Source organism: Vulpes vulpes, chromosome 13, assembly GCF_048418805.1.
Source record: "Vulpes vulpes isolate BD-2025 chromosome 13, VulVul3, whole genome shotgun sequence".
NCBI lineage: Eukaryota > Metazoa > Chordata > Mammalia > Carnivora > Canidae > Vulpes > Vulpes vulpes.
In genome coordinates this window covers 153,273,529-153,301,403 of record NC_132792.1, presented here as the reverse complement: position 1 = coordinate 153,301,403, position 27,875 = coordinate 153,273,529, and the positions used below count along the sequence as shown (strand labels likewise).

The following is a 27,875-nucleotide window of genomic DNA, read 5'->3' as shown; positions in this document are numbered from 1 at the left end:
CCAGATTATTCATTCAGAATTTGGTTTTCTTCTCCCAGGGGTGCCTTTTATGGAGCAAAGCTGGCTCCAGGTGCTGTGTCCTGCGGCGTCACAAGTGACTCGCTTGTGGGTGCAGCTCAAAAGCTGAAATAAATAAATATCAGTGCCATGGCTACTGGAGTCCCAGCTGAAGTTTTAATGAGCCAGAAGTAGTGGTGACTGATTGATAAGAGCTGGTCTTGGGCATGAGGAAGGGGATGAGTATTGGAGGCGGAGGAGAGGGGGGTGGGGGTGAGTGTCATGGGGAGAGAGGGTGGGAGAAGGCGGAGAAGCTCCCAGGGAGCGGCTCCAAGATCTAGAAGCATCAATGGGAGACGAGTGGTACATAGTAATCTGTGTAGCAACATGAACAGGCAGGAGAAGGAGGACACCGGAGGGGAAGCGTGCTCTTCTCATTGGAAAGTTTACTGCTTCTGATTGCAGTTAAGGGACAAGTGGCCTCAGTGGCAGAGACAGGCATGAGGGAGAGTGGCAGGATGGCCCTCGAGCTTCTTGGAAATCTGGAAGGCATCCATTTCCACACCAGCCCCTTGACTCTCCTTCTGTGGGGAGCATCTAGCCAGGACCTATTGGCCGCTGGCCTTGTACAGACCACACCAAGCTTACCCCGACCCCCCTACTTTTTGCACCTCCTTGGCCTTGGATGCATTTACTGCCAGTGGCTGTGGTTTATCTCCCGTTGTTTATGGCCTGGGACAGGCTGCCTACAAATAGCTCCCCAAAGAGTGGGAAATGCAGGCATCTGCCATTCTGTGAAGCTCTTTCCAGAAATGAAAAGGACAGTCATAAAATGTTGTACGGGGGGGGCGGGGGGGGTGGAGGGTGGGTAACATGCATCATAAAAAGCGTAATGGACTAATGCTAATACACAGACTGGCTGCAGCCCAGGGGTGTCTGCTGAGCTCAGACATAAATATTGGGGAGGCACCAAGGAGACAGATTTTTTATTTCTTTGATTTGATGGTAGGGGGAGGTTGGGCATATTTTTTCTTCTGTTTCTCTGACTGTGGCCATTCCACAGGGAACACCACCAGTCTGTCTGAGACTGTGGCTACTCAATGTTTTACGGCTTCCAGAGCAGTTAGACTCTTGGAAAGACGAGGTGCAGGGAGGCTCTGTGGGTGTGTGACATTGCCTCATAGGGTGAGTCAATTTGGGGTTCTGTTGTATCATCCCAGATCTTGCAAGTGACAAGAACCGAATGGGGTGAGTACAATTATGTTGACTGTGTGCTTGAATGCGTATACGGGTAACGATGTGCTTGTCCAACATCAGGCTAATCTCCAATGTTACAGGACTAACATTTTCTGATTAATGTTCTCTACTTAGTGGGAACAAAAACAGCAGCAACCCCAACAGTAACCCAACAAGAATCTCCATCCCCTCTCAACTTCAGGTATGATGAGTAACAAACACTTGTTTGTTAATTAATGAAAAATTCAGGTGCTTGTGGATTCAACCACCCACACACACTGTTTTCTAGAGTTTCATGTGGAAAAGTACCTCATCTCTCACTGATGTCGGCCATCGGCCAATTGCTATCTGCACATTTGTCTTTCCATATGCGCTTGCACAGAACGGTCAATGCACAGCGTTATGTGTGGGACAGAAGGCAGAAATGAGTACAAATCCTGTGTAAAAGAGCCTCTATTCTAGGTTAGTTTAAGATGGTCTCACCCCTTTCTCCACAGCCTTGACATCCTCACTGCCTATGACTAGTGCTAGGGCTGTGGGGCCATGCTCCAGCACTAGGATGGATTGAGTCTACCCAACAGCCTGGACTACTGGAGAGTAAGAGAAACAGTAGAAGCTAAGGTGCCTACAGTGGGGCAAAAAAGAAACCCCTATTGAGTCTTTTCAGTGTGAGGTGAGAAGACTGGGGACATCTGGAAGTCATGTTCCAGTACATCATCTGTTTTGAAGGAATTAATTTTCCATGAGTTGTCCCTGGGCATGGGTGGAAGAGGAAGCGGCATTCTTCTGAAGCCTTGGGTACCGAGAGCTTTGTCTTCTGTACCTGGGTCTCTGTGACAGGAGGAGTGGGGAATGTTCTTAGGCACAGAAGACCTGTGATAAGCAATTTAGATACTTCTTGAACCTTCTGCTCATCTTTACAAAGTAGACATTACTATCACCACCTTCCACTCCGAGTGGTCAGAAGATTAAGTAACTTAGCCAGCGTCATGGGTTTTATAAATAGGAAGGTTAGGACTTGAACTCAAACCACTGTCCTCTCACAATGACTTAAAAATATAAAAGGAAAAAAAATCAATAAATGATGATTTGGAGGAAAAGTTATTTTCAGTCTGAAGGTGGAAAGAGCAGGGACTCAAGCATCCCTATGTCACCTGGTACATATTATTATTCCAAGTGATAAGACGGTGTGTGTGTGGGGGGGGGGGGGTGGTCACCACATATGCTATCGTTAGCAGAGGTTTAGAGAAGCCTTGTGTGTGTGATGAATTCCCCAGACTGAGGGTGAGTGGGGCATTGCAGAGCTGGGGGCCTGGTAATAATCACAGACAGGGCTCCCTAGTAAATAAATATGCTACAATTTACCCAGAAAAGCGTCTCATCATGACAGACGGGTCATTCTTTCCCACCACGTGCGTGTAGCAGCAGGTTCTTTTCGGTGTGAGGTTAACCGGTGCTCTGTGGTCCAGGGAGCTCTCAGGGCCAGGGACCTTGAGATCAGTTGTGAGTGGGAGTCTTGCCCAGTCATCTACCCAGAAATGAGGCCCAGCTGGGCCTCTCAATAGGGGTTTGGCTCAGCCCCTTTCAACCACGCTTAGAGCATAAAGAAACTTTCCTCTTCCCTCAGTTGACTCAGAGCCACCTTAAAGTCTGACAAAGAAGACACCATAATATCCAGTCTCTTAGCCTAAACCGGTTGGTATTAGGTTAGACTTAGTGAAGGCCTTCCTGACTATGAACTTGACCATGAGCAACCACCACTGGCTCTGGCATATCCTTTCCTACTGACTTCAAGGAGCTGGAGACACATCTCAGGGCTGCCCACACCAGTGGGCAGGAGAGAACCTTTCCTCCGGCTTCACCTTGGCTTGCTGGTATTTCAGTAAAGGCCCAATACAAATATAGAATGTATAATTTTCACATCATTCTTGGCAAATCCCAGGTGCGCCCCATTAGCAGAGTTCCAAGGATGCCATTCTCTATCAAGAAAAAGACACGCGGCATCGTAGTGCTTAGCTCAGGGCCCTATTAATAGCAATCCTAATTATATGGCTGCAAATTTAATTCATAGCAATGATTAGTGTCAGAATCAAAGGCATCAGGCATCAATATTGATGGAACTGCATAAGCCCCATAAACAGAGAACAAGCATTCGGGCCCATCCCCCTAGCGGAGGTCTGCTGTTAACTATTGCATTAATGTCTCTTCCAATTTTGCCAGATCAAAATGACTCCATTTTTCAGTGTCCTCCTACCACCCCCCTGGAACCTTTGCCCTGCCAGTTCTGAATGGGTATGACTGGCACACAAAAGATCCCAGACAGCATCTTTGAAGAAGAGCCCGGGGGCTCTGAGGGATGCACGGGTGATGGGCCGAGGCCCCTACGCTTTGCACAGCAGCTCTTGGCCTTGTCAGCAATACTCCTTTGTCTTCCCTTCAGAAAGCTCCCGGCAAACAATGCTGCCTGGAGAAAGGGGAGTCAGCTGGGGGCTGTGTGTGGCACAAAGGGCTGCCACCCCATCCATTGTGGCCTGGGCTGAGATGGGTGGGGAGGGGGAGGAGGCGGCCTGAGGGGGTGACACCAGGCAGCGTGTGCCGAGGTGACAGCTGCCATGTCCCGGGTTCCCAGGGCACTTTCGCTTGAAAGGGTGCAAACCATCAGCCCTTCCACTCTTCTCTTGTGCCTCTTCTTGCCTCTCTCTGAGGGGCAGGTGGTGGGTTACAGATGGACCCATGGGACTGAGGAGAAGGCCAACCGAGTGCTCAAAGCCAGGGCTTAACAAAACACAGGTCTGGACTCACATTCCAGCTCTCCACTAAGGGACAATGTGACTCTTCAAGTTACCTCACTTTGTTGAGCGTCAGTTTACCCATATGGAAAAGAGGCCGAATATTGATCCTTATCTTACAAGGGTATTAAGAGGGCTCACCTGAAAAAACACCTAGCTCAGTGTTTAGCACATAGTAAGTGCTTAATTGATAATAGAACGTCCCTGCCCCCAAAGTGGCCCATCGAGAGGAGAATGATGGGTAAGACCTGAGATTCCCAATTCAGTGTTCTGATAGATCAGAACCTCTTAGCCCCAAGCACGCATTCTGTGGTCAACAGGCCTCCTAGCTGGCCAGGCTCTGCTAAGATCCCCAAGGCATGTGCAGAGCGGTCGGGGATACTGGTCACCCCAGAGCAAGGCTGTATGGTCAGGCCCTTGACAGAGGGCCTGAAAGTTCAACTGGACTTTCAGCCCCGGGACAATGATCCCTTGGTTCTGTTTAGGGAATGCTTGTACGCCAGGGAAAGGCAGACGTGAATCTGACGTTTGTGCAGAGGGAATTTCCTTCCATATGATATAAAGAGAAGGGATAAAAGCTTGGAATTGAAACACCTGGATTTGAGTCTTGCCTCTGATGCTAAGAGCCTGAGTGATTTTGAGCGGATCGTGTCACATTTCTAGGTATCAGCTGTCGTAGCTATAAATGTTCACAATAAATATCTCACCTGCCCAAAGCCTGTAGGCTGGGCCAGTTTGCTGAGGTCCTTTCTAGTTAGAAAATCAGGGCCAAAAAAAAAAAAAAAAAAAAAAAAGAAAATCAGGGCCAGATTCTTGCACGAGGGAGTCCACTTTCTCCCTGGGGTGTGTGGGGGGAGACGGGCCCAACTCCACGGTCCCTCCCCATCCTAGGCTGTGCTCTTACCCACCCTGAGCCGTGAAGGTGAGGCTCCCTGATTTGTTACTAAAGTCTGTTTGTGTCTTGCTCTTTCTGGGTTATGTGAGGACACCTAACCGGTGGCATCAGTTTTCGATTTAGAGAACCAGAACACGGTAGAGGAGTGGTGGCTGATTGGGACAACACAGAGACACCAGCTCCTAAACTGCTGCCCCACCTTGGGGCCTACAAACCTTTCTGGAGGCTGTGGCCAGAGAGGGAAGGAATCCTAGGAAGCGCTCCAAAGGACAGAAACTTGGGTTGACCACCTTGCGTTTCCATGGAGTTCCCATTTCCCTGAACACATGACAGAAGGACATGCGGTAAGAGGTGAACAGAAGTTCAAGTAGCTGCGAGCTCCCAGCTCCATCATCTTTTTTTAAAAAAATTTTTATTATTATTATTTATTTACGATAGTCACAGAGAGAGAGAGAGAGAGAGAGAGAGAGAGAGGCAGAGACACAGGCAGAGGGAGAAGCAGGCCCCATGCACCGGGAGCCCGATGTGGGATTCGATCCCAGGTCTCCAGGATCGCGCCCTGGGCCAAAGGCAGGCGCCGAACCGCTGCGCCACCCAGGGATCCCTCCATCATCTTGAATAGAAGGGACCTCGGTATCTGCTGGGCCCATCTCCACCTGAGATGTTTGTAGCTCTGGTCCCAGTTCCCACGTCTTCCTTTGCTTGATCCTATGAGCCTGAGCAAGTCCTTAACCTCTCTGAATTTCTGTATCACCATCTGCAACAGGGCAGAGAAATATCCCAACCCTTCCCACTCACCCCAAAAGGTTATGGGATTAATGAGCTGATAGAAACCAAGGGGCCCTGGGCCCTGGAGGAAAAGCACGGTAGGAGCAGGGACGAGGCAGCAGTAAGACGTGCGCGAGTCACATTGGTAGGGACGGCAGCAACGGCTGCCATCTATTAAGCGCCTACTATGCCTCGGGCTCTGTGTGAGGTACCTTACGTCTGCGATGTCTGGCATGCAGAACAGTCCTGCGAGGCAGCATTAGTGGACCCCCTGAGGAACCCGAGGGCCCCCGTCCCGCCCCAAGCTCCACAGCTGATCCGAGGCAGAGTGTGCAGCACTAGGACGTTGTGGCCAGCTTGGAGCATGCACAGGATGGGGAATGGCTCTGTTCTAGTTAATTCTGCAAAGCTGCAAGAGCCACCGGCCACTTCCCCCAGCCCCGCCCTGGGGAGGGGTCAGTTCATATTGTTTGGTGGAACTCGGAAAGCTCTCTCTGGTGACTAATGTAGCTGGATGCCAATGTCCAGCAGGATTAGATTAGTTCGGCTCAGCTGGTCTAGTCTTCTAAAGTATTTTTTCCCATGACTCAGGGCTGGGGGGGGGGGGGTTGGTGGGGGGAGGAAGGGGGCAGGATTCTCTTCCTCCAACTGACCTTGCAAACATGTCACTAAAAAAGGAGGCTGATCTGACCCCTCCACTCCCCCCACCCCCCAGGGAGCCAGAGAAGAAGTGGGATTTGGGGAAAGCCTCAAAGATGTTAGTAATAATAATGCAAAGCACTTTTGTGCCAAGCACTATAGTAAGTGCTTTCCATACACGATTTCACTCAGCCCTTCCAGCAGCAACTATGCGAAGTGTTTATTACTACCCCACTCCACAGAAGGGAAAAAATCGAGGCTCGCAGGTTAAGTAACATTAGTAGTGATATTTAAGAGCAAATATGCTCAAATGTGGCATCGTGCGTTCAGGAATTATTTCATCATGCTCTGTTTTCTCTACTAGCACTTATTCTCTTCCAAACACACGCTATATTTTTTCTGACTTTCTTTCTTTTTCTTTCTTTGTTTTATTCTTTTTTTTTTTTTTTTTTTTGGTCTGTCTTTTGACAGTAAGATCTAATCTTCCTGAGGGCAGATATTTTTGACAGCTTTGTTCATAGCCGTATACTCAGAAAATGGCACATGGCAGGTACTCAATCATTTTTAGTTCAATAATGAATCATCTCATTTAATCCTCAGCAGAGGACAGCCCGGGTGGCTTAGCGGTTTAGCACCGCCTTCGGCCCAAGGCGTGATCCTGGAGACCTGGGATCAAGTCCCACGTCAAGCTCCCTGCATGGAGCCTGCTTCTCCCTCTGCCTGGGTCTCTACCTCTCTGTCTCTCTCTCTCTCCTCTCTGTGTCTCTCATGAATAAATAAATAAAATCTTAAAAAAAAAATAATCCTCAGCAGACTCTCACAAGGCCAGGACTGTCATCGCTCACATTTTACAGACGAAGAAACGGATGTGGGGGTCAGGATTATATCCCGTAAGCTCATATACTCTTCCTTATGCAAATCAGTTTCTACCTGAAGGCAGAGGACCAGACTTTGGAAGGTGGCCTCTGGAAGTCCCTTCCAACCCTGACATACATGTCCACATCCTGTATCCACGGGCAGGCAAGGCTCAACGGCCTGAAAGGATGTGCTTTGTATTTTCCCAAAGATGAGAGCTCCGTAAATATTAGCATCTTGGTCCCTGAAAAATTCTACATGGCCTATGTGGGTCACCTGGATTCTGTGAGCTAGAAGCATTACCCCTCCTCCAGCCCGTCCCTGAAACACAGTTCCCTGTGTTTCACCTGTCCTGAGATAAAGCCTCGGGCCCCAGGGGTTCACTCTTGGATGGCAAAGCAGCCTGCTCAACACACAGCCTGATGCCTCCTACAGGGACTGTCCAAGACTGAAGCTTATATGGAGCTGCACAAAAGGCGCAAAAAATAAGTGAATCTTTAGTTTCTCCCCTTTCAGAATGGCTCTGGGAGATCAGGGCCTCCTCCCCAGTTGGGGGGGGGGGCATGGGGAGGTGGCATGAACAGCTGGGGCCTGGATAGAAACCCACACCCCCTCTCTACACCTGTCGTGGTCAAGCAGAGGGATGTGGTGGCCAGGGGTGGGAGTGGGGGGGGGGGGCGGTTCCTGTAAAAATATGCCTCCTTCCGGGTGCCAACCAAGTGCTGCGGTTCCCAGCTTTCAGAAGACCAGTTCTTGGGACCCAAGAGGCCTATAAAACAACAAAACAAACAGCGCGTTTGGCGGCAGGAGCCTGGGCAGGGAGCCAAACTCATTACCGGGGATGTGATGGTGAGCTCGGAGCCACCACCCCAGCCCTGCTCTGCAGGCTCTGGGGAAGGGGGAGAGGGTGCTTGTTCCCCACGACCCCAGCCCCCAGCACTGCTGAGATGCCCGAGGGGTTGAGGCTTCGGGTCAGCCGTCACAGGTGCCAGGAGAGCCACCAGGTCGCCTAGAAATGGACCCTGGTTGTTTACTCAATCCAGGGTTCACACTGAGAAAGGAGTGAATCATTTCCACTGAGAGGAATGAGTGGCTATTGTTTGGTGGGGTTGGCACAGACAGACAAGCATGTTTCTCAGCTTTTCATCCAATTTGGCCTTCTGTCCGCCAAGACAACTCCACCCCATGAGGAAGTCAAGTAACAGGTTAGGAACTTCTGTGCGTTGGGGGAGGAAAGTACAAATGCCAATGTCAATACTGCCAATGGGGGGGGGGCACGTAATCTTAGGTAGGATACTTCATATCTCTGTGGCTCAGTGTTCCAGATCTGTAAAATGGGGCGGAGAAGCAGGGGGCAATCACCGTATCTACTAGAAGTAGTCTCCGCCGATGAAGAGGGCCGGGCTGTAGAAAAGTGTCTTGTAAGTAATCGGTGTTATCAAAAAACTGAGCAATAACCCTGGGGCTTAGGAGAGTTATTACTTGGGTGTTCTTGATGGGTATTTTCCAGCACCTAAGCTGCTACTGCAAGGAGCTCCAGTTTTCCCGGCTTTGCTTAGTAAACCGTTTGTGAAATTAGAAAAAGGAGAATGGGCTTGGGATGGCGGGGCTTCCTGTGGGCTGAGGACGGGAGACCTTGGGTTGGTTGGTATGTCCCTTAGGGAAAGACAGAATTTTCCTCAAGAATTTCACAGGCATTTCCGTGGCCATGCTGGTTAGCTAATGGGAAAGGACGCGGTGCCAAAAGAGGCCAGGGCTCTCCCCAGAACTGGAAAAGGGCTACGTCTCTGCAGATTTCTAAAACTGCCTAAGAGTCCTATAAACAGAGGGCTGGCAGGGTGGGGGCATGGTGGGGGCTACCTGGGTGCTTGCACCTGCTCCCTGCTGTCAGCAAGCCTGCATCTGATCCAAGGGAGGCAGATGGCTGGCCATGCTATTCTGGGGATCTCCAGGCAACAGGGTAAACACTGTCCCCTCCTTCCACCCTGGCCGCTGCATCTGAGAGTACCGCCCACCCTCTTCTAAACGTCCACAAACTCTTTTCCTGTTACCCACCAAGCTGTCCCGTTTTCTTGACTCCTCATCCCATCGTCACCCCTGATGTATCCACCACAGCGTAACTTCCTTCCCTTGCAAACCAGCCACGTCAACAGCAGTCACTCTTGGCGTCCGGTTCTCTTCCCATCAGTGCAAATAGGTGTCTGGCCTGAAGGCGGCACCCAACACATTGGAGATAAATTTAACGAGCCCCTAATAATGGGTGAGAGAGGTTGGATCTGGCTGTGGGGAAGGGGGATCTGAATATGAAAAAGGTGGTCCCTGTCCTTCAGAATCTGTGAACTTCAAGCGGACACGAGTAGCTGCTCCCACGTCGGATGCCATTAGAGCAAAATGACATGTGGTGAGGGGTCTGAGGAGGGTGCTACTCACAGTGCTTGGAGGATGGGGGAAAGGACACGTCACCAGCCCCTGAGCAGCAGGTGGGGTTTCCACGGGGGCTAGAGAACTCGTTGGCTAGAGTCAGCAACTCGTGCTGCTGGGTGAGGCCCCAGGGCCGAGGGGTCTGGGGAGGCCCATGGGGACACAAAGCTGAGGCTGAAGCAGAAGCTTCAGCAGCCATAAAGGGAGAGAAGGAACCAGAAAGACTCTGCCTTGAACCCGGAGACAATCCTCCAACCCGTGTCCTGGCAGCTTCAGCCCACCTCCCTCCCTCTTGTGCCCCAGGACCTGTGCTCGAATTGCCTCTTAGTCTCCCCCCGGGGTCCTCCCCTGGAGCTGGGAAGTCTTACTCAGTGAGTTTGTGGCATCCCTGCTCCGTGACTATCCAGTCTCTGCTTCGATATTTCCACTGACTGGGAGCGCATTCCCTCGAGTCAGTTCTTTCCATGTTGGGATAGTTTGGCTACCAGAAACTTCCTCTGTATAGTAAGTGGAAAATGGGCTTTACTGTAAAGCCTGCTCCCTGGTTCTTTTCTGCCCTCTGGAGCCACAGCAAGTAAGTCTAGTTCAGCTTCCACAGCTGGATGGCGAGGCGTGCAAACTGTGAAACTAGATGATAAGGGTTCAAATCTTGGCTCTGCCATTGATCAGCTCTGTGGCCTCAGAGGAAGGCCTTTGCCTTCCGTGGCCTCTATTCCTTCACCTGTAAGGTGGAGGTGATAACAGCACCTACCTCATGGAGTTACATCAAGATTAAATGCATTACTAGATACCGAGCTCATGAGCATAGTAAGCGCTTGGTAAATTATATTACGTGAAGAAAGCTGTTTTGTTTCCTCCTATACTCTTCTTTGCTTGAGTTGTTATCCTTTCAAAAACATTCTTCACATAGCATAGCTCCACCATCTCACGACCTGGAAATTATTCTATCAGTGCAGTAAAGACTAATTCAGTTTAGGAAAGTGGTATCACACGGTTGACTCCTGTTGACCCTGCGGTCAGCAAAATCCCAAGATCCTTTTCGCTTAGTCCTCCCAGGGCTGGTGAGAGGTGCTCACCTTGACTTTCCCCTCACCCATCCTCCAAACCCCTGTGTGCACTCTAGACCTTTCCAGGTGCATGCTTTGTGCCCCCCCTCCGTGTGGCACCCAAGGCCTAGAATGCCCTTCTCTCTTTCTCCCACTAGTCAATTCATTATAAGAGCACCCACCCTTTCCCAGGCACCTGCTAGGACCTCACCGATTTTACTTCTCCTAAGACAAGAGTGGTCAATTGTGGTCAGATCAGTTGAGTGAGTCATGGGGAAGCTTCTAGAACAGTGATGGCATACAAGAGTGCTCAGTGGGAGTTTCTCTGTCCCAAATCTTGGCACCCTTCCTCCTCAATAAAGCCTCCAAGGTTGATCACACCACAGGGCTGGTTTCTCTGCAATTGTTCCATTCCTGTGGTGAGCCGCGGCCTGTCTCCCGGCCACCTGTCATGCACTGACCCTGAGCCTGTGCAGGTATTGCACACCTTGGCTTTCAGGTCTCATCCTCATTGTGCCTCTTCCTTCCACACACTCGTGGCTCAGAAGGCAGTGGCCTCGTCTGTGATGTTCCCCCAGAGTCTAGCAGAAACAGAGTCTGAGCAAGTCTGTGTCACAGCACAGAAGAGCACCTCATGGTCATGCCATGGTCTCCCGCTTCCTCTACACTTCCCTGCACAGGGACATCCTGTTCTGATGACTGCAGTGGATGGGGACTGGACAGTCTGACAGATGCCTGGTCAGGCAGGGAAGAAGTGAGCAGTTCTGACGCACCCTGCTTCCCTCTCCTCTCCAAACTCTTAGCTGTTTTTTTTTTTTTTTTTCTTCTTCTTCTTTATTTTCCTTCCTGTGTTGAAAGAGCTATGGGGCCTGGACCATGGTAGAGTTTCCTGGGGACATTCCAGAAATTCCTCATGGGCTGTTGCTCTGGAGAGGGTGGGGGCAAGCGGGTGGGTAAATGGGAGGCCAGTGGGAGCCAGGGTGGAAGTATCAGGTGCCTCAAAAGAGTGTGGGTGGAAAGGAAGGGCGGGCTGTGCAGAAGAAGGAGGGATACCATGAGCTCATAGAAACAGCTGAAGAAAGGCCAAGTGAAGACTGAGAAGGAGCGGCCACCTTGCAGGTTGGAACAAGCCGTGGGCGGCCACACCCCTAGCCTTGCCCTTGAACCCGCTGACATGCCTCTTAGCGACTAGTCCACCAGGATTCCAACAAGGCCAAGAGAACTTGGCTCACTCGGGTGTGTGGCTTGGAAAGACGCCTCAAGCAGCCCCCTGTGTGTGCTGCACAAGATGTCTAGAGATATGGGAAGGTCAGCACCAGGGTTCCTTTGCATCTGGCTGGATCATTCTTCCTTTACTCAGGCCTCCTCCACCCATTCGGCAACTGTTCATTCCTTAGCGCAGACCCAGGGTCTACGAGAATGGAGGCACTAGTCCCTGGCTGAACTCCTTAGCAAGCCTGGACCTGAAGATTGTTCTCAGCCTCCATCCCCGTGCTCCGTGACTGCCTCTTTAAATTAAAAAAAGGGTGCCAAATTAAGTGTCAGGGCAAGAAACGACTTGTCCCAGTCTCTATGCCTGGACAAATCACTGGTTTTCTCTGGGTCTCAGTTTCCCTGCCGAGCAATGAGCGTCCTGGGCCAGACGATCTCTAGGATTTCTTAGAGTGGTTCTAGTTTTCGAAAGCAGTTTTGGGGTCTACCCCATCTGTGAACACTTGGTGAAAGAATGAGGCAGAAGGAGGTACATAAATATGGACAGAGCATGACCCCTGCCTTTACTAGAACTTTCAAGAGAATACAGGAGACAGTCACACAAATGATCCAGAATAGTGGGTGAAGGCGCCAGAAGAAAAGGGGAAGGTGCTGAGCACCAGCCTCGCGGTCGGTATGGCTGGGCCCTCGAAAGCCTCTGTGCATTATAGAAAAAGGTGGTCTCTGTGGGCAGATGACTACTAAGTTTATGGATGTTTATACCCTAGGGTGCATGGCCTGACAGAGAGAGCTCAGGCTGGACTTCAAACCCGAAGGCTCCTTGGCCCAACGCTCCTATGCAAGGCCCTATCTACCTGACTATACAGGGAGCTAACCCTGCAGGGAAGCAGCCAGCCTCAGGGGTCCACGCTGAACACCAGCCCAGTGGAACATGCCGCTTTTAAATCTTGGTAGGATCTCTTAAGGCAACTCCTTCCACCACCACCTCCCTCCCCGTCCTGGGGAAGCACACGCAGGAACCACACCCATACTCTCTTCTGTGGGCCTCAAGGCCAAGCGAAGGTCCACAGTCCCAGGTAGAGTAGGGGCGCAGGACAGGAACAAGTAGCAACCTCCTCGCAGAGCGAGAAAAGGCTTAAAGGGCCTCAGCATCATGAGAACCAGAAGCGGTCTGGACAGTTCAGCAGCCCCACACAAACCTAGACCAGTTTTTCTCACCTCCTCTGGCAGCGACTCAGAACAAGCAGAACATGCAAATGCTCCCTCAGGCTCCCTCCCTGCCACCCTCCTTCCACATTCCTGAAAGACACCTCTCCCCCAGTCCTAAATGGATTTGGGGGAAGGAGCTGCAGGGGTGATGTCAACATCAAGGGGTGAGATGCGGCGAGGTCTGGCAAGTGCCTTAATCCACAGGTGGCAGGACTGGGGAAAGGTAGCAGAAGGGTAAGCCTGGGAAAAAGGGATTAGCTGGGACCGGAAAGAATGTGGCTGCTGTAATCCCACGTAATGAACCAGACGGCGCTCGTCTCTGCCCCCCCGAGCACTAGACAAGCAGGTACAAGCAGCCGGCTTCAGCCCGGTGCGCCGAGGCCTTCCGTGCTGCCAGCCCCAGCCAGCCAGTGCCCTCCAGCTGGCAGAGGTGCCCGGGGCAGGCAAGATAAGTTATCTACTTCCTCCTGGCAGCCCAGGCAGGTCTTGAGCGGGGAGTGGAAGGGCGAGAAAGAGTCTGTGATTGCAGGAGGCGGGAAGGCAGGAGCGCGGTTTCTCACCCAGGCACCATATGCCGCCAGAGCAGCACGACCATTTGCCTGGATTCTTAGAACCGGGCCCCGTCACCTGCTGCCACCAGCTGCTTCGGATGCAACAAAGACTTCTGACCAGTACAATCAACTCTATGCACCGTGGCGAAGGATTTGCGACGTGGGTGACTCATAACACGGTTGGTCAAAGCATCGGTTCTGCTTGATTTGGAGATAAAGGCTGATTCCTTTCTCCCCCACCCTCAGGGTAAGATACCTTCCTAATTCTGTGAAGTTTGGCCAATACTGAAACATGCTTGCATTCCTAGACACTCTCCGACTAATGACCGGAGGAAGCAGCTAGAAGATAAGCTACAACATTAACCCCCACCTCCTACTCGCCCATTCAACTCCCTTCAAGATAAGGAAGAGTTGCCTGTCTTAGATCTCCACCAACAGCTGAACAGCACTGGGGCGTCTGGGCTCATGGTCTCTTACCTTTTTCAGCTTGCCGCTCTTGGTCCCCACAAAAACCACGCTGTAACCATTGTAAACGTAGGAGGCCACTGAGGTCATGCGGTCCCGGCTGGTGGTGTACAGGGTCAGGCCCTCCACTGCAGTGGAGCCTCCGAGCGGCTGGTTGATGTCCAGCCCGCAGAAGTTGTCATCGATGGGGACCGGCTGGAGGGAAAGGAGGGAATGAGGGTAAATCACTGCGGAAGTGAGGCCGAGTCTCCTCACCCTAGCCCATACCCAACCGCCAGCCCAAGGCTGCCAGGCCTTGGCACAGACATGGGGTTCGGGACCCTAACACATGCCTCCAACAAAAATATCTCACCAGCTGATTCACAGATCCCACACCCAGCTCCTGTGAAACCAGCTAGAGGGGTCTGCAGCCTTCCTCACACTAACCCGCAGCCACGCATCCACTCTTCTGCCAAGAGATCTGAGCTAATTTGCAAAGCTGAGGGCTTGAACTCATCTTCTGATCATTTTAATGTCCCTTCGGACCATAGCATTTTGTAGATGCTTCTATTTAGATAGCGGAGATTCCGTCCGGAGGCAACACCACAGGATTTCTATCAGCTGGAGAGGGTTTCTGGTTTGTGTCTTGCGCTGCAATGTCTCCCTTTGGGCCTAAGGAATTGTAAACCACTCAATTGTTCACCAGATCCTGTACTGGCAGTAGATTGAAAAGGATCATCGTAATATGGGGCAGGCCCTCACACGTTGGAAAAGTTACTTACTCTGCATAAACCTCGGTTTCTTCATTTGTCATACTACCTGACCATTTTTCTGAGAAAATTATTGAGGAGCAAATGGAATAATCCATTCCTCAGAGTTTTGTTAAGATGTACAGCAATTGCCACTGCTGGTCTCCCACAATGTTCGTGGAAATATAAATAAAAGAGAGTGCTGGAGGTGATATCCTTCCCATTACCAGGCTTTTGAAGGGACTGGTGCTGTGCCTAGAGAGAGAGTATCTTTCAGAAGACGCTGGGGCACCTCTGAAACAAGAATTACCCTGAGCACATGGAAAAGTAGCTTTTACCCAAAAGTACGAAGACCTGAATTCTGGCCTCCGCTCTAGTACTAAGTGGCTGTGCCAACTTGGAAGAGTAATATCCTCTTTCGGGGCTGTTAAAAGGGATAGTAAATGGATTGTTTCTGAGTTCTCACTCAAAAGAAGAAAAAGGAAGAAGACTGTATGCTTCCTGAGGACAGGGGCTACTGAAAGGCTTAGCCTGCCTACACGATGCCTGACCTGGGGCTGGGCCATGGTGGCTCCTCTGATGAAGCTCCGCTTGACTCTACAGCCAGGAATCCTGTGGGCAGAGGCTACAGGCTCTGGGCAAGCAAGAACCCAGAGTCCCGTGGCAGCTTTTCCTTCTGGGTCTGACAAGGCATCTCAGAGGAGGAAGGAAATGACTATCGTGGGAATCATAGAAAGCGTTAGGGAGAAACATGCAGACCGTTCCCTTCAGCTTCCTCCTCTCACCCTTACCAGGGAAGAACGGGCTGGTGCATCACTCACTGACAGCCAATTTCCTTGGAATAATTGGCTTATGAGCTAGGGCATGTGATGGCTAAACCAGGGACTTCCCTTCTGTTCCCTTCTCAGATCCAAAGGGAATAGACTCCTACCTTGTGATTCCTTGGTGTCCTGCAGAGAGCTGCTGCCCCTGATACTGGTAGGGAAGGTGGAGCTGCCCTTGTCTGTGTGTGAGTGTATGCAGTGCTGGAGTGGGGGGTGTGTGTATGTGGGTGAGCATGTGCGTGTATTCTTTGTAAAGGGATTGACATTCAAGTTAAGGATGCCCTTGAACAACTAGATATCAGGAAGACCCACACAGCAGAAGGGATAAGCTCCTCGAGAAGGGAGTAAAGCTAAAGCAGTGGCATGCTGGACAGCTCATGAGGGATGACTGCGTACGTGTCTGCATTTGGTGGCATCACAGTGGTGGCCTGAAGTTGGCCAGGGTTGGAGTATTGACACCATGGAAATTAGCAGTTGCTTCTAATCAAGTATCCCCACCCCATCCTCACTCCCTGCATAGAACCAGCTATTTAATATTTACTAGCACATCACTAGATCAAATGATGGAAATTTCTAGCTCCTTAGAGAGGCAGGTCAGAGCTACCCGCCTTTTTATGTAACCACTTTTTTAAAAAAAAAAAAGATTTTATTTATTTATTCATGAGAGACACACAGAGAGAGGCAGAGGCACAGACAGAGGGAGAAGCAGGCTCCTCGCAGAGAGCCCGACGTGGGACTTGATCCCGGGTCTCCAGGATCAGGCCCTGGGCCGAAGGTGGCGCTAAACCACTGGGCCACCCAGGCTGCCCCTATAACCACTTTTTATGTTTTCTACTTTTCTTTTTCACCCCTACACCATAGGCAGCAGGGACCCTGGTATGACTCAAGAAATCTAAATTGTAGTCCTGTTGCTACCACTATCCAGCCATGTGACCTTGGTATGTCATGGACTCTCTCTGAGTCTCGGTTTTCTTATCTGTAAAGGGAAAGGGATGGATCGGGTGATGGTCAAGCTTTCTTTAGCTCTGAAAGTCCTCGATTCAGGGCTTTAGTTCCTTTCCCATTTTCTCCAGGGGCTGATAAGGCTGCAGAGTCTGGGCACAGGCATATCCAAGCCAATTTCTGAGAAATGAGGACATAAGCAAAAAAACAAAAAAACAAAACAACAACAACAACAAAAAAAACCCACCAAAAAAAAAAAAAAAAAACTTGCCAGTGGTTGTGGATTTCCCTACATCCCTCCTGATTCTAGAATCTCCAGAGCTGTAAGATAATTTTTTGTTTGTTTTTTTGTTTTGTTTTGTTTTTTAGCCTAAGCCCCTGGAGTTGGCTGGCGTTTCTCTCTCTCCTCTAAATTGTCGAGTGTTTCCAAACATCTGATGCCCCTTTATTTTTGCTCAGATGGTGAGAGATTCAAGTATGGCTTTCCTTAACTGCAGCATGGCTAAACAGGAAGAGCTTGGACTCAGAAGTCATATGGGCTGAGCTGAACTCAAATCCCTTCTTTGTCATTAGAGTAAATTAAGCAATTTACTCAGTCTTTGTCTCTGTTTTTCCATCTGCCAAATGGGGATGATGTGCTTTGCTTCATAAGGTTATACTGAGCATCGAATAAGATAGCACTGAAATTGCCCAGCTCGGTCTTCAGTACAGTTTCCATTCAATGGGTGATAGTCCTCTTCCTCATCCCTTTTCTGGGCACAGAACTCAAGTCTTTCATCTTAGAGCTTCATGCTAGTTCAGATATTATGTTAAATTGAAGCCCCTGGGACCACAGTTTCGCTCACCAACCCTTAACCCTCTCCAAGGCGACCAAATCATTCTGGATCCCCAGGTCTGAGACTCCTTGGATTATAAGGATTTTAAGCAGCTCCTCCTAGTCCAGCTTCCCTGCCTGCCCTGCTGTAAAGGTCGTACCAGATGAGTGTGACCCTCAGGGGTGGGGCAGGAGGGCAGATGAGGGGCTGTTCTCTGAGGTCCTGGTCCCACCTACTATCACCTCTCTCCCAGTGCCTTTGCTGCTCTTTGGTCACTAGCCCGGGCTTGTCTCTCTGCAAGCCACTGGAGCCAGAGAAGGGTGTCGGCTTCCTCTTCCCTCTGGCTCAGAAGCAGGCAGGAATCAGCAGTTTCCTCCTGACAAGGCCCTCTCTGGGTGATGGGAACCGGGCTTAACCCTTGCATTTCCTCTCCACCTCTCCAGATCGGCTGGGGACCATAAATTATAGAATCTCAGTGCTGTAAGGAACTTGGGAGAGGAGCTAGTTCAGCCTCCTCATTTAATAAAAGCAAAATAACAGAGGCGCCTGGGTGGTGCAGTCAGTTAAGCACCTGACTCTCGGTTTTGGCTCAGGTTGCGTTCTCAGGGCCCTGACCTCAGGGTTGTGAGATTGAGCCCCACATAGGGCTCCATGCTCAGCTCGGAGTCTGCTTGAGATTCTCCCCCCCTCTCCCTCTGCCCCTCCAGCCCGTGCTCTCTCTCTCTCTCTTTCTCTAAAATAAATGAGTAGCTCTTAAAAAATAAATAAATAAAAGTGAAATAGAAGCAAACAACTGCTTCTTCGTTATTATAATAAACGCTAACCGTTATAGCTTCCATATATCGAAAGCTTATTATGTGTCAAGTATGGTGTTAAGCATTTTATATACATTTTCTATTTGATCTCCATAACAGTCATAAAAAGAGGGTATTATTATCTCTATTTTAAAGATGAAAAAAACTATAGCTCGAACCAAATACGTAGCTTGCCCAAAGTCACACAGTTTTAAGTGGTAGCACCGATTTTTAGGTACAAATCCCCTGGACCTCAAAGTCCGTTGTCTTTACCGCTATCCTATCATACCAAGCAGATGATGGTGTGGACAGAAGAACAGATGAGGCATGACCTGTTTTCTTGCTTTAAGAAGTGGTTTTTGGTTCCAATAGCAGGCACTCTCAATTTAGGGTACTCAAAAGGCCATCTGGGTCCATCAGTCTCAGATTTCCCCCCAGGCTATATAGATCCAGAGTCCAGAACACTTTGCACAGAAATCTATTTAGCACTTGTCACACATCCTAATTAGTTAACTAATAATGGTAAACCTAACACGGTGCTAATCTTTGTAGTAATCTCATCTGATCATCCCCCGAGGCGGGCATTATGATTCCCATTTCACAGACGATAATGTAGAGACGTTTAATTACTTCTGAAGCCAGCAAGCAGCACGGATAGTATTTGAACTGCGATCTTGGTCTCCGAAGCCCAAGCTCCTCATCACTGTATTACACTGCCAGGATCTCCCTCTCTTTCCCACTCCCCTTCTCTCTCTCTCTCTCCCCAACAAGGTTATGAGGTATGTGAGACTAGTTATCACATATTTTTATGTATGTATCCCCAGGCCCGGCACAGTGCTGGCCACCTGGAACATCTTCAATACTCTCTTGTTAGATGGATGGATGGATGGGTGGATAGATAGGTGATGGATGGTGGGGGGAGGAATGGAAAAACAGAGAGAAGGATGAATGGATGGGTGGACAGACGGATGGGTGATGGATGGAGAGAAGGATGGTGATGGATGGATAGATACAAGGGTAGATGGTGACCACTTAGATGGCAGCATCTTGACCCTCCGTCAGGACAGTGCTTGCCACTGATGTTCTCCTATCTGTTGTCCTCTGATCTGGATCCTGAGCTTCCCTTCCTCTCCTCTTTTCCTTTTGCCCAGACTCTGGATTCTTCTTTCCTAGTTTTCAATCTGCCAGTCAAGCTTGACTACTCCTTTCCCTCTCCTCCTGCTTACCTATCCCCCTGCCTACTCAACTCCTGCACTTGGCTTCCCAGTGGCCTACAAAGCCCCGCATGTGCACGATCTGGTCCCCGACACCGCTGACCGGCCTCATGCCTTACCGCCCTTTCTCCCCATGCTCTGATGCGGCTGCAGTGGCCTCCCCCACTGCTCTTCACACTCCAGGCATGCCCTGAATTCTTTGCACTTGCTGCTCCCTCTCCAGAATGTTTTCCCCAGATATCAACATGACTCACTTCCTTACCTTCCTCAGCCTTTGCTCAAATGCCACTTTTTCAATGACTCAATCTTCTTGGGTACTGCCCCTCCCTCTTCCCTGCTTTTATTTTTCTCTACAGCAATTATTGCCATCTGACAGAGGACACCTTTTATGTATTTATTTGTGTCCCCTCACTCATGAAAGCTCCACGAAGGCAGCACGCTTTGCTGGCTCGCTCACTGCGGAAGCCGGCAGTGCCTCCAACGGTGCCCGGGATGGTTGCAGGCACTCCATGGGTATTTTTGGAATGACTCCGTGAGATCAACACACACACACTCCAAGTGTCCGGCATAGGTCAGGCTCTGTGTTTCTGGTTATAGCCAGATAACGTGAACCTGAAAATCCCTCTCATCTCAGGCTGTTGGTGGTTGGGGAACAGGGTGAGCGATGGGCCACCCACAGGAGAGCCGCAGCCCGCATCACGGATCAGGAGTAGGGTGAGGGGAGTGCGCCCTTACCGCCTTGGTGCACTGGACGTCCTTCCCCAGCAGCCAGTTGAGCTCCAGGTTGCCCTCGCCCTGGTAGCAGGACTGCAGGCGCTCCTTGATCTGCAGGTTGATGGCCCGGATGGGGAAGGCACAGAGGGCAGAGTCGTCGGGAGGGTGGTGATACTGCTTCTGCCCTTTGGAGAAGATGGCAAAGAGCACGTCATCCCCGCCGCTGATATTGAAGGCCTGGGCCAGGGAGTCCCCGGGCTTGGCCAGGTAAGCGGCCTGCAGGAGGCGGTACTCCACGCCCGCCCGGGTGCAGCCGAAGGGCAGGGACACGTACGAGTGGAACTTGGGGTCGTCCTTGCAGAGGCGCACGATGCGGGAGGTGTAGAACAGGTCCCCCGCCGAGTTGATGGCCACACCCTCGGGGGTCTCGGGCTGCACCGTCAGGAAGTAGACGAAGCCCCCGCTGGCGAAGCCGTAGATGTAGAAGATGTCGAAGTGGGAGACCAGGGCCAGGGTGTCGGAGGGGATCTTGATGAGGGAGGAGACGAAGTCGCTGTGCAGCTCGTAGTCGAGCATGGCAGAGGACTCGGGGTCGCGGGGCAGCTTCCTGCTGGACAGGGTGGGGAAGTAATCCTGCTTGCCGTCCACGGCGGTGCCGATGAACAGCTTGCCGTCCTCGCCGTCGGAGCGCACGATCACGCCGTACATCGTGCCCGTCTTGTTGACGCTGGACAGGTAGTGCTCCTTCTTGTGCGACGGCTCCACCAGGATGAAGAGGTCGTCGAGCCGCAGCAGCTTGCACACCCCCTGGTAGAGGCTGCCGCACGCCAGCAGGCGGTTCTCCGAGTAGTCGATGATGAGCAGCTTGTTGACGTTGTTGGTGAGGGTCAGCACCTCGCTGCAGGGCTGCACGATGAGCGGCGGGTAGCAGGACTTGTTGTCCTCCTCCGGCCCCGTCTTGTGAGCCACCTGGATGGTCAGGTTGCCCGTCAGCTTGTACACCCGGTTGATGGCCCCCACGTACACCGCCCCCGTGCCTCGGTGGACGGTCAGGTGGTTGAAGGTCCAGTCCCGGTTCTCGGAGTGGAAGGTGCTGAACTGGGGCATGCCGGCGGCGCCGGGGGCCAGCAGCACCCAGACCACAGAGAGCAGGACCACAGACCAGCTGTCAACCTCTGCAGCCCGTGGCCAGGGCCTCCTCTGTTCCATCCTGAGTGGGGCGGGGACGAGGACACAGATCCTCCGGGTTCTCATCTACTCCACCGTCCTGGGCTGGCCCTCACATGGTTCTGGAAAACACAAGGCAGAGTGGTCAGACTGAAAAATAAATCCTGGGAAGACAGAATAGGATGGCTTGACCCAGGGTCCCGATCCCGGCTAGCTCTGAGTCTCTTCCTTCTGTAATTTTGGTTTTTCTATTTTTAACATACTTTCCCCCTCCTTGGGATGTTCAGGGAATCCTGTTATCTATTTTGGTCTCCAGCCTTTACGCTGTAAAATACTTCTTCTTCTTCTTCTTCTTTTTTTTTTTTTTTTAACTTTACAAAGCATCTCTATTTCTGTCTTCTTAAGACATCATTTTTATCTCTCAGAGAGGTTAAATGACTGTTTAAGTTCACCCAGCCAGTCGATCCGAGCGTCGGCACGGAAGCCTGTCCTCCCTACCCAGGTGTCACGTCTGTCCTCTCCCGGTCGAGTGGAAATCTCTCCTGTTTTTGAAAAGCTTGTTTAGAAGGCCCTCTTTCAGGCTCTCCAGGTCAACTACTCCCAGAGCCTGATATTGCAAATAAAATTCCTTCTTATTTCAGACTTCCAGCCCCAGCCTCCACCAGCGCCCCCTCCACTGCTGCATTTCAGTACTTTCTCCTCCTCTGTCCTCCACGGGGAAGGGGAAGGGTTGTTCATCCTGAAACACGTGCCCCCCACTGCCCCTCGGCCCTGTCCTCTCCAGAAAGAATCCCTGAGAGTTAGCTACTGAAACGGGTCAGAAAAGTGACATATGGGGAGACTGTTGAGACTGGGGTCCTCACGTGCTCCATTCAGGGGTCCGAACAGCCCCAGGGAGAAGGGTGGGTACCCCCCCCACCTTGCTTTGGGACAAGCAGGTGGCAGTCACCGCCTCTCCAGTGGGGAGGCAGTTGGGTCTGGTGGAAATTGCTTCCACTTGGGCTTCTCCACAGGTCCTTGCGGAGGGAGACTGGCTACCCTTTTTTTTTTTCTTTTTTTTGCTGCACGGGGGCTTGGAGGCCATTCCCCCCTGTGCAAAGGGGGCTCCACGGCACTGAAGCACCTGGATGAATCGCGGGAGGACCCACCTGGGAATCTCTGCCTCCACCTCCTCTCCCATGCCTTCTCCCCAAGAAGCTCAAAGAGCAGAGTTGTACAAATTGTGCTTCACAGGCCCCCTCCCTCAAAATCCTCTTTCAATTGCAGCTTCTAGCTCCCCACCTGAGTCCAGCTCGAGCCACCTGGGCAAGACTTCTGGGTTTGGAAATGTGGGGAGGAGCAGAGGGGGGGGAGCTGAGGGTCAGTCCATTCCAGCCACTGCGGGGAGGGGCTGGGGGGGCACGACCGTGGAAGGGTGCGTGAGCTCAATGCCAGGCCTCAGCCTGTCCTGCCTGAAGTCCAGTCACTCTCCTGTCCTGACTCCTTTGCTCTTTCCCCTCTGACCCTCAGGCTCTGAGGCTTTTCTGTACTCTAGGAAGCTGCCCAGAAGGGCAAGGTGGGGCTCCTGTGGAGAGCTCCTAGACTCCCGGGCAGAGGATGGGCCTGTCCGCGTCTGCGAGCGCTGCCTCTGACCTTCAGGGACAACCCTCCCAGACAAGTCCGGACAGAACTGTGGGCGCGGGAGGCGGCGGGAATGGAAGCACCCAAACCGAGGATGGAGACTTGGCTCCAAGGGGCCCTAGGAGAGTCGTGTCTCCTTCAAACCACACCCCCCCCAAATCTGGCTGGAATGGGTTAGAATTAGAACAGGCGCCACCTTGGAAATCCGCCCTTTGGGCTCAGTATCTTTATCCTCCTCCAGGCCCCACAGCCACCGTGGTGCCAGAGGGAGGCCCCACCTGACCACCCGCCTCCAACCAGGCTCCACTGGGGTGTTCTGGGGTGACTCATGGGCCCCAGGCTTCCTTGGAAAGAGGAAGGCAACAGCGGCATGAGGCCCGGGCTGACCTCAGCGACTCCGACACAGCCCTTCCGGCCCCACGAGCGCACCAGCAAAGCCTCCCGACAGACAGAGCTTTCGGTTTGAAAACCAGAGGTTATTTTTAGTGACGTCCTGGGGCCGGTAGCAGGACGTGAATTCCTCAAGAGGAGCTGTGGAAAGGAAATAACAGAACCCTCGCATTCCCCAGCTGGACGGGGAATGACAAGAGGCCACTCGGGCCTGCCCCTGTCCCGGGGTAGGAAAGCTCCTTCGGCCTCAGGCAGAGGGCAGAGGGTCCCACGAGGAGCTGTGTCACTACCCTGCACTCGGGTCCGTCTCTCAGCAGGTGTGTTCTGAGACCCCCTGGCCCTGAGTTGGTGGACATGACGCTCCTGCTTTCTCCACCACATGCACGCACACACGATTAGTCCGTGGCTGGAGGAAGAAGGTGCTGGTGGCAGAGGTAACGCCAAAGCACACGGTTGAGGGTAAGATCAACTGTCTCGCCCCCCTGCCCACTCTCCTCCTGAGGCACAGTTTGAATAGGGCGGAATCTGGGGACTGTCTGGGCTCTGGGATACGTCAGTCTCACCCCCCTTTTTGGCAGGATGGGGGCAGTTACAGAAGGTACCTGTCAGGTGGTCACAAGAGCAAATGAGATGACGCGGGGAACCTCTTAGCACGGCGCCCGGGACACAGCGAGTACTCAACTTGTGCCGGCGGTTATTATTATCCCTGAAGCCTCCCCAGGAGACTGCACTTCAGGAATCCTGCCAGAGCTCCCGAGTTCCCTTTTTGTTCATATTCTTCCTTTCCGTGGGAATAAACATTGTGGGTAGACCTTTGAGGCCCAGATCTCCCTGACCCGGTAAAGGGGCTCGATCTGGAAAGCCTGTGTCAGGGGAAACGGAATAGATCCAAGGGGATCTCCTCGATCATACTACTGCACGAGTCCCAGCACGGCTTATCGGCAGCCAGTGGAGGCACAGAATGCTGGGAGGTGAACTCTGGATGGGAAAGTGGCCTGGTGGCTAGAAGGTATGAAGTCAGGGGGCAGGAGAAAGAGTGGGGGACTTGGGAACCCAGGATTCAAATCCTGCCTGTGTCCCCCATGAGTACTATGGCTTTAAACGGTCTAGCATCTCCCCGAGTCTATTACTTGATCTTAAAAATAAAGGGGCCTGAATGAACCAGTTTGTAAGATTTCTCCTTTCAGATGCAGTGATACCCTTGAGCCTCTAGAGTCTGTAATTGAGACCTGAGGTCCTTCCGTGCTAGCTGGTAAGGCTGTCTGGGCTAGGAGTTCTCAACCACTCTAAGGGACTGTTTTCCACTCTTTAATCAGCATCTGCTCCGGGACAGGAGGCTCCTGGGACCTTCGGAAATGGCAGCAGCAGGCACTGGAGTCCAGAGGAGGTGTGGTCTGCAGCGCAGGGCTGGCAGGGGAGGCCCAGAGTCCACTTTGGGAATGTGGCTTTCACAAGGACAATGGCCTCGACGGCCAAGTTGGCCTCCGTCTCTCCAGGCCAAGGCTGAAATTACCAAGCAGCCATTCCAGAGCAGGGCCGGGCTGGCAAGGATCAAGTCTCCGATCTGCGTTCAGAGGAAAGCAGAACCTTCGTGCCTCTGATGAGAGGCAGTGCGCTCTAATGGTTAAATGCGTGAGCTCTGAACTTGGATGCTTGGATTCAAACAGAGCCGACAGCTGCGTAAACGTGGTCAAGGTACTTAGCCGTCCTGTGATGCTATGTCCCTACCTATATAACATGGGATTGGTCATAGCATCTGTCTCACGGGATCATGACGATGAAGTCAGCTGATACATATAAAGCACTAGGATGATGTCCAGTCCATTTGAGAGGTTCCAGATACATTATTATTAATGTATTATTAATTACATTATTATTATTAATTATTAAATTAAATAATTATTAATAATTTATTTGTCAACATTTCCAGCTCCTCGTGAACTCCATCATCCCATGCTCTGTCTTAGAATGAATTTTCCAGCCTCGGTTTGGGAGAAGCCCGTGAACATGTGCCTATGACTTAGTATCCCTAAGCATTTCTTCCTAACCCCCAGTGTGTAATGTCAACCCCGGGAGGGTTCCCTTAATTACGCGTCCTCCTTTCTGTCGTTTCTCCCTCTGCAGCTGTTTGTGAAGTCAGTTTGTCACATGCTTTCTCAAGAGCCAAAACTTGCCTGTCTTCTCCCCTCCCCACCCCCGGTCCCAATCCAGGACACGCCGCTCCGGGACACTTGCCCTCTCGGCCATGCCGCCTCTGGAGACATCTTACCCAGAGCGCTCCTGACGCCACGGACAGGCCACCCTTGCCTCTTTGGGAGGCAAGTATCACTAAATATTTTATTTAGAGTGCTTGATGACACCATCTCCCCGATCAGGATCCAGGAGGCAGGTGTCGGTGACAGCCAGTAGAAGCATCTACTACCTTCCAGATCAGCTGCTGGAGGTGTCGGTGGCGAAGCAAGGAGGAAATGACAATCAGGCACTCCCAGTTCAGCTCAGGGCAGGATTCTCTCCTCCCTGCCTCCCCACTCTGCTGCTTTCCCCAGGAGATTGAGTGACGCGACTCTACGCCTCTACGCTTTCCCTTGGCCTCCCTCACAGCAAAAGGAGCCAATAGGAAGAGGGGTAAGAGTCGGGATACCGTTTTTGCCAAACTGAGTCCAAGTCCAAGTGTCATACCCATGGACCCATCTGCAGCAACACCATCACCGCTATCTCCCTATCTCCACTGTCTTGTCACTGTCACCACCTTTGTCACCACCACTTGCACCCTCATCACCAGGATCCTCTTGCCTCTGATATTTTTCATGACAATAATGTAAAAGGTGCCTCATAGTCCTCCCGTGCACCGATGAGGTGGCTCACACAGCCAGGATCCTAAGGAGCCAGACAGTGACGGAGAAAAGGTGAGCGTGGCCACAAAGGCCGTGACGGGAGAGAAGGAGCTAGCAGCTGCTCTTGGGTTTTACCGCCACCTCCTTCCTCACCCACCGCAGAGGGAAGTCTGTCCTCTGTCTCAGCTCTCCTTTCTACTGAGTAGAGCCTGTAAAGCAGGAATTTGGAGCCAATACTAAAGGTGATTGTAAGATCAATGCACTTCTTTTCTTTCCTTTCCCCTTCCCTCTCTCCCTGTGTCTCTCCTTCCTTCCTTCCTCCTTCCTTCCTTCCTTCCTTCCTTCCTTCCTTCCTTCCTTCCTTCCTTCTTCCTTCCTTCCTTCCTTCCTTCCTTCCTTCCTTCCTTCCTTCCTTCCTTCTTCTTTCCTCCCTTCCTTCCTTCCTTTTTTCTTTCTTTCTTATAAAGAAATCAAAGCCCATAGAAAGAAAACAAATTGTCCAACATGACCCCAAATGAGTCCGGGACAGGCTAGACCTCGTGACAAAAAGTCTAGTGCTTCCTCTGCTGTAGAGGAAAGGGTCCTGAGGGTCAGTTACATTCTGCCTCAAGACTGCCCTGCTTGGGGGAAAGAAGGTGCCTTTGATGGTGGCAGTCCCGTGATGGGCAGAGGCAAGCCTGCCACCAGGCCCAGGCCGACCCAAGGAGGCGATGGATTAAGGACCACGGGGGATGAGAAAGCCAGTCAATGGCGCCTTTCTGTGTCGGGAGAATGACCGCCTCTGACCTCCTCTAAGCCACAGCCGTGCTCACATGCGGGAATGGCACCCCCGTCGTGACTGGGGGGTGCTGGTGTCCCATGCCACATGCCTCCGGGCTGCGGACAACCTCACAGACAGGTCAGATGTAGTCTAAGCGACAAGAAGCCTCTTCTTCCCACAGAGAACTGCAGCAGGAGAGACTAAAGTTGGATGTTAAGGGGGACATCCTGTCTAGAGAGGATTCCTGGGCTTAACGCCAGGGAGACTACGGGCTTTTCTAACAGTGAGTTTTCCCCGACAGCTGTCTAGGAATACGTTTACCCAGAGGCGAGGGGTTGGTCCCAGTGACCTCAGAAGGCTCCTTCGGGTTTAAGATTCCGACGAGTTAAAGTCTATGAGGATAAAGTGTCTACATGTGGGATTCTGGGGCTCTGGCCTGCCCCCCGTGGGCGGCACGATCCTGAAGGACCTGTCATAATGTCATGTGCGCAGTCGTACATGCAAACATTCCGAGCGTCACTCTGTCTAACACGGACCTCAGAGGTAGTCCAGGCACGTTGGGTAGCACAAGGTGAGCGAGAGGGCGAACGCAGAGGCCCCGGGTAATGCCGACAGCTGAAAGGCCTCAATTAGAGTGAAAGGAGTTATCTGGTATTTAAATAATTATTAGATTGAAGGAATAATCATGGGTTTGAGCTGATTTTTTCCCCACTGTCACCCTGATGGCGTCTATAATATTATTATTCAAATGCCCATGATTCTCATTGAGGAGAGCCCAGGAGCAGGAGGAGAGAGTGGGGGAGGGGCGGCGAGCACGGAGGGGGAGGGGCGGGCGGGAGGCTCATTTAATCTCCATGTGACAGGGCTGCAGGAGGTACGATTAGTCTTTTTCTTATTTCAGCTGTCACTCATGCACAGACACCGAAGATTGTTATTAGCGTATTTTATGCACGCGATTTAAAGGGAAAAGGGGGGGGGCCCGGTTGTGGA

General features: G+C 51.7%; 1 protein-coding gene across 1 annotated transcript in view; it reads right to left on the bottom strand.

The window, feature by feature from the left end:
* Positions 1–27,875, bottom strand: part of PLXNA2 (plexin A2) — a 207,888-nt gene that overhangs the window by 160,331 nt on the left and 19,682 nt on the right. Inside the window, exons 2-3 of the mRNA XM_025982299.2 lie at positions 20,136–21,403; positions 14,096–14,278 (exon numbers count right to left, since the gene is read on the bottom strand). Of these exons, the coding sequence (XP_025838084.1) occupies positions 14,096–14,278; positions 20,136–21,368 (1,416 nt within the window). The 5' untranslated portion in view covers positions 21,369–21,403. The remainder of the gene's footprint in view (positions 1–14,095; positions 14,279–20,135; positions 21,404–27,875) is intronic.